The sequence below is a fragment of the Propithecus coquereli genome, unplaced genomic scaffold (assembly GCF_000956105.1).
Source record: "Propithecus coquereli isolate 6110/MARCELLA unplaced genomic scaffold, Pcoq_1.0 Scaffold214, whole genome shotgun sequence".
Classification (NCBI taxonomy): Eukaryota; Metazoa; Chordata; class Mammalia; order Primates; family Indriidae; genus Propithecus; species Propithecus coquereli.
The window spans coordinates 3,519,404-3,526,096 of NW_012146523.1; the positions used below are offsets into that span (position 1 = coordinate 3,519,404).

At 33.7% G+C, this 6,693-nt stretch overlaps 1 protein-coding gene across 1 annotated transcript; it reads right to left on the reverse strand.

Moving 5' to 3' along the window:
* Positions 1–3,948: 3,948 nt before the first annotated feature.
* On the reverse strand, positions 3,949–4,437 carry LOC105810543 (olfactory receptor 4A5-like; the record flags this gene model as incomplete). The annotated part of the gene is made up of 1 exon (XM_012644550.1): positions 3,949–4,437. A coding segment is annotated over exon 1 (489 nt), but the record flags the coding sequence as incomplete, so codon positions are not given.
* Positions 4,438–6,693: the final 2,256 nt, after the last annotated feature.

Here is a 6,693-nt window from a genome sequence, read left to right on the forward strand (position 1 = left end):
AAAGCCCACTACAGGTAGAACTATGAAACACTGAGGAAGGAAATCACAGAGGATGTAAACAATGGAAAAACAAATTATGCTCATGGGTTGGTAAAATCAACATTGTTAAAATGTCTACACTACCCAAGGCAATTTTCAGATTCAATGTAATCCCCATTAAAATACCAATGTCATTTTTGGCAGATCTAGAAAAAATAATTCTATGCTTCGTATGGAATCAGAAAGGACCCTGTATAGCAAAAGCAACCTCAAGAAAAAGAACAAATCAGGAGGCATCACTTTACTAGACATCAAGCTATACTACAAGGATATAGTAACCAAAACAGCATGGTACTGGCACAAGAACAGAGACATAGACTAATGGATCAGAACAGAGAACCCAGATGTAAAACCCTCCTCATATTGCCATCAGATCTTTGACAAAGCAGGCAAAAACATACAATGTGGAAAAGAATCCCTATTTAATAAATGGTGCTGGGAAAATTGGATAGCCATATGTAGAAGACTGAAACAGGATCTGCACCTCTCACTACTCACAAACATTAATTCATGATGGATAACGATTTAAACCTAAGGCATGAAACTATAAGAATTCTGGAAGAAGAGGTTGGAAAAACTCTTACTGATATCAGCCTAGGCAAACAATTTATGAAGAAGACCCCAAAGTCAATCACGGCAACAGCAAACATAAATAAATGAGGCCTCATTAAATTAAAAGGCTTCTGCACAGCCAAGGAAGTTATCGATAGAGCCAACAGACAACCTACACAATGGGAGAAAATATTTGCATGCTACACATCTGATAAAAGGCTCATAACCAGAATCTACAAAAAACTCAAGCAAATTGCATTGCAAGAAAACATCAAACAACCCTGTTAAAAAATGAGCAAAAGACATGAACAGAAGCTTTTCAAAAAAAAGATAGGCTAATGGCGAATAAACATATGAAGAAATGCTCAACATCTCTAACCATCAGGGAAAGCAAATCAAAACCACAATGAGATATCATCTAACTCCAGTGAGAATGGCTTTTATCAAAAAGTCCCAAAACAATAGATGCAGCCGTGGTTGCAGAGAGAAAGGAATACTTATACACTGTTGATGGGACTGCAAACTACTTCAACCTCAATGGAAAGCAGTATGGAGATACCTCAAAGAACTAAAAGTAGATTTACCATTTTATCCAACAATCCCACTACTGGGAGTTGACCCAAAGGAAAAAAAAGATATTTTACAAAAAAGACACTTGCACTTGAATCTATACAGCAGCACAACTCACAATTGCAAACATGTAGAAACAACCCAAGTGCCCATCCTTACATGAGTGGATTAATAAAATGTGGTATATGACCATGGAGCACTATTTGGCCATTAAAAAAATGTAACAACCTAGATAGAACTGGAGCCATCCTCCTAAGTGAAGTATCACAAATATGTAAAAATAAACACCACTAATAGTATTCACTATTAAATTGGGACCAAATGATCAACACTCATGTGTACGTGTGGCAGCAAAATTCAAGGGAAATCAAGCAGATGGGAGGCGGTGGAGGAAATGGGTAAATTCACACCTAACAGGTACAATGCACACTCTCTTGGTGATGGACACACTTATAACTTTGACTCAAACTGTAAAAATGTAATTCATGTAACCTAAAATGTTTGTACCCCTGTAATATTCTGAAAATTTTTAAAAAAAGAATGAGGAAAATCACGAGTTACCATTGCTTTCTTTCTAACAAAAACAACCTAGATAAGCAATAAAATCATAGTTTTTTTCAAATATGTCTAAGGCCTTAATATACAAATAAACCTGCATCAAGTAATTTCCAGAATATGACAGTTCACTCTTAGGAATGGAGCAATCTATGACCATTTTTATCCCTTGAGACATAGTGAAAAGGAAGAATCTACTGTGTACAAGGATAAAGGAAAACAAGAAAAAATTTTAACAAACTTTTAACAATTCCATGTTGGATGATATGATAAATTGGAATTTTAAAAAGCCCCAACCACAGAACAGGTTTGCACTCATCTACCAAATATTTGCCCTGATATTTCACTGAATGCATGGAATAGTATTTTGAAGGCTGAAGGCAGGCAGGAGAGTGGAGGTAAATTCCTCCAAGGCACTTCAGGCCTTCATCAAATGCACTGTTGTCAATCTTCCAAGGCTGGAGATAGGGCAACAGGAGAGATTTTTCTAGGAACACAAAGGCAGGAACAAGAATGGAGAATAAAGAAATTTCTCAGCAACCCAGACAGCAGATAACAAAGAATTAGGCTGTAATTAGGAGTGACATATAAGTGGTTCTGAAAGCCAGCAGCAATAGTATAAAACATAAAGAGATTTCTAGAATCTCACATATTCTCAGATCCCAAGCCCTCTAAAAGAGAAATTCCACATCCCATTATCAGAACATTCTGTGCCAACGGTAAACTGACTCTAATTAAAGCTACAACAGAACTCAGACCCACCTCAAATACAGATTAGATAAACGAAGCCCCCAATACCGGAAGCCCTATAAAAAAAAGATGCAAGCCATTTTTGGAGGAATAAAAATGATTTAGTTTTCTTCAGCAAAAATTTGGAGTTCAGCAAAAAATTGGAGATTCTAATACACATAAAGAATCAAGAAAATGTGATCATGGTAAAGTGGAGATACTCTTAATAGAAATAACTTCCCAGAGGGACGAGGTGTTGGAATTATCAGAATTTTGTTTAAATAACTGTGGTGAATATATTAAAAGATCTACTGTAGAAAATAAATAGCATGCATGAATAGATGGAGATAGATGGAAAATTTCAGCAGATATGTGGAAACTATGAACTATTTGAACCAAATGAAACAGTAATGAAAATATAATACCAGAAATGATATATAATTTAATGAAATGAAAAGCAGATTGCACATTACAGAAAAAATAATCAGAGACCTGAATACTACTCAATAATTTAACCAAACTTAAACATTAAAAAAAAAAAACCTGAAAAGAAAAGAAAACAGAGCAAGATCTGTGGGACAATATCAGAAAGTCTGCATGTGAATAATTAAAGAAGCAGAGGTAGAGAAAGGAGAGAACGGTGTAAAAGAATATTTAAAGAGACAGTGCCTGAGAATTTATCAAATATTATAAAAGAAATCAACCAAGGAATCTAAAAATCAACCCCAAAGAAACCTCAAACAAGATACATAAAAAGAAAAGCACACTACATCATATCATGGTCAAACTGCAAAACACCAATGACAAAGAGAATATCATAAAAATAGCCAGAAAAAATGCTTCCTACATATAAGGGGACAATTTGAACAATGACTAATTTCTAATCAGAAACGATGTGGTCTAGACAGAACATCCTCTTTTAAAATCTGACAGAAAATAAAATTGTCAATCCTAAACCAAAATTATGTGTTCAGTAAAAATAGTATTAAAGAAGGAAGTAAAGACATTTAAAACAAATAATAGGTGAAGGTTTTTGTCAACAACAAACCTACGCTACAAGAAATGTTGAAAGAATTTCTTCAGACTGAAGAGAAATAATAGCAGGTAGATGTTTGAATTTTCAAGATTTGTAAAGAGCACCATAAAGTGACATTTTCATCGCATGTATGTTTGTGTGTATGTGTACACACATGCACAAACATATATATGTATATGTATATACACACATACACACACAAACATTTCTCTAAAACATAATTGACTGTTTAAAGAAAAATAGCAATAACATATTGTTAGGTTTATAGCATATTTGGAAGTAAATATGAAACAACAAGAACACAAAGAGAAGAAGGTAAATGGAGTTGTAATGTTATAAACTTTACCTTTCTTTGGAACTAATATAATTATTATGTGAAATAGACTATATCAAGCAAAAGATGCATCTTGCATCTGTATGCAGATGTGGATAAGTAACACCCAGAAGCATAACTTAAAATCAATAGAAAATAAAACAAAGAATATTTGGACCACAGAGTGCACAAAACCTCCAATCCAGGCCACCAACAACAGAAGGATGCAAACCCGTCGATTCATGATGGTCAAATAGTGCAGAGGCCTACAAATGGCCATGTAGCGATCATAGGCCATCACCACCAGAAAGAAGATCTCAGCTCCACCAAACAAGTGTTCTATAAAGAGCTGGCCCATGCATGTTGGGAAGGAAATCGTCCTCTTATCACAAAGTAGGTCTACAAGCAATTTGGATGAAATGACAGTGGAATAAGCAGCAATCATGAGTGACAGGGAGGCCAGGAAGAAGTACATTGGGGAGTCCAAGGAGAGGCTGCTGATAACAGTCACCACGATGAGCAGGTTGCCCACCATGGTCACAACGTATGTGAGTAAAAACGTCACAAATAACGCTTTTTGCCCATTGGGATCCTGAGAAAGGCCCAGGAGGACAAATTCAGTCATATTGTTACTCTCTCCCATTTACTCTTCTGTAAGGCTTGTATCAGAGCTGAGAGCTCAGGCGACCAGCACCTGTAATGAAATTGTGACAGGACTATGAACACACCCACGATGTCATGGAGCACACCTTCATCATCATACCTTCAACGTGACTTACATACAATGAACATTTAGTCAGTATCCAGTGAGTTCCTATTCTAAAGATCACACTAGACCTTCCTTTAACAACTCCATTTCTCCTCAGATGATTTTCCTTGGGGCCTACAGGTAAAAGTGTCATATAAACCTCTTCTGAAATATCTCACACAATATTATGCTAATCTAGTATCATACCTTTGATACTTCATGGCTGAAAGAATATTCTGTCTTCATGAATCTGTCATTAAATATCAAGAGACTTGACTTTGAACTGTATTAAATAACTACAAAAATAAAAAAAAGTTATTTTCTTATTCCAAAGAAAGCAAGAAAATAGAAACAAATATATGAGGAAAAATAGATAAAAACAAAATAGATGGGGCAAAAAGCAAATACCCAGATAGTAAGTTTAACCCAATCATATAATTAATTCTATTAAATATAAATGGATTGAACACACCAATTAAATCTATTTCATACTAATTTTAAAAAGAAAGTCTTAATTATAAGTTGTTTACAAAAGATACATTTTAAATATAAAGACCCCAGAAATGTTAAAAGTAAAATGATGGGAAAAAATACATCATGTAAACAAGAAGCATAAACTTGTTTGGTGATGTTTGTATTAGATTGTGTAAACTTCAAGACAAAGGGTATTAGTAGATATACAGAAAGACAATTCAAAGTGATAAAAGGTCAATTTGTTTAAAGTGACATAATAATCTTAAATGTCTATGTGCCTCATTCAGAGTGTCAAAATTTGTGAAGATTGACAGATCTAAAGGGAAAAATAGACATATTTATACTCATGGTTGTATATTTTAACCCTCACATCTCAGTAATTGGTAGAAGAACTAGACAAAAAGAATCAATAAGAATACAGAAAATATAAAAAGTACTATCAACCAACTTGACCTAAAGGACATTTATACTTTATACCCAACAAATGAAGGATGTGCATTGTTTTACATAGTATATGATGGTCCATAAAACAAGTTGCAATAAATACAAAAAGATCAAAATCCTACATTGTATGTTCCTGACCAAAACAAAATTAAACTAGAAACATCAAACTCTATATATTTGAAAATTAAGCAACACACTTCTAAATAACCAATGGGTCAAAAAAGAAATTTCAAGGAATGTTTTTTTATTTGTTTATTTCAAAGGAATGATAATGTAACCATACCAAAAATTGTGAGATAAAGCAGTGCTTGGAGGAAATATTTAGCTTTAAATACTGGTGTTAGAAAAGAAGAAAAGTAAAAGATTAATTATCTACTCATCCACATTAAGAAGCAAAAATAATAATAATAAAAATATAAAGCAGGCATGATGGAGAAAATAATTAGATCCAAACATCAGTAACATAGAAAATAGACAAACAATAGAGAAAACCAAGAGGCAAATGTTGATTTTGGAAAGATCAACATAACTGAAAAACAATTAGTAAGTCTGCTTGAGAGAAAAAGAAAGAGAATACAACTCCAACATCATTAATGAAAAATAAGACATCACTACAGATCCCACAGACATTTAAAGTACAATAAGAGAATATTATAAAACAGATGAAACTGGCAAATTATTTGAAACACAAATTTTCAAAACTGACACAAGAATTAGAAAATATATATAACACTATAACTATTCAAGATATTGAATTAAAAACCTAACCCAAACTGTAAATTAAAAAATTAAAACCACAATGAGAAAACCACCTTACCCCTGTCAGAATTTCCATTATTAAAAAGTCAAAAATCAATAGATACTGGCACAAATGTGGTAAAAAGGGAAAACTTATGCACTGTTGGTGGGAATGTAAATTACTACAACCTCTATTGAAAACAGTATGGAGATTTCTGAAAGAATTAAACGTAGATATACCATTTGATCCAGCAATTCCACTACTGGGGATCTACCCAGAGGAAAAAAGTCACTTTATAAAAAAGTCACCTGTGCCTACATGTTTATTGCAACACAATTCACAATTGTAAAAATATGGAACCAACCTAAGAGCCCACCAACCCAAGACTGGGTAAAGAAAATGTGATATCCACACAGGCACATACACACACTGTGGAATACTGGTCAGCAATATCAAAAAGAATGAAATAATGTCTTTTGCAACAACTTGATGGA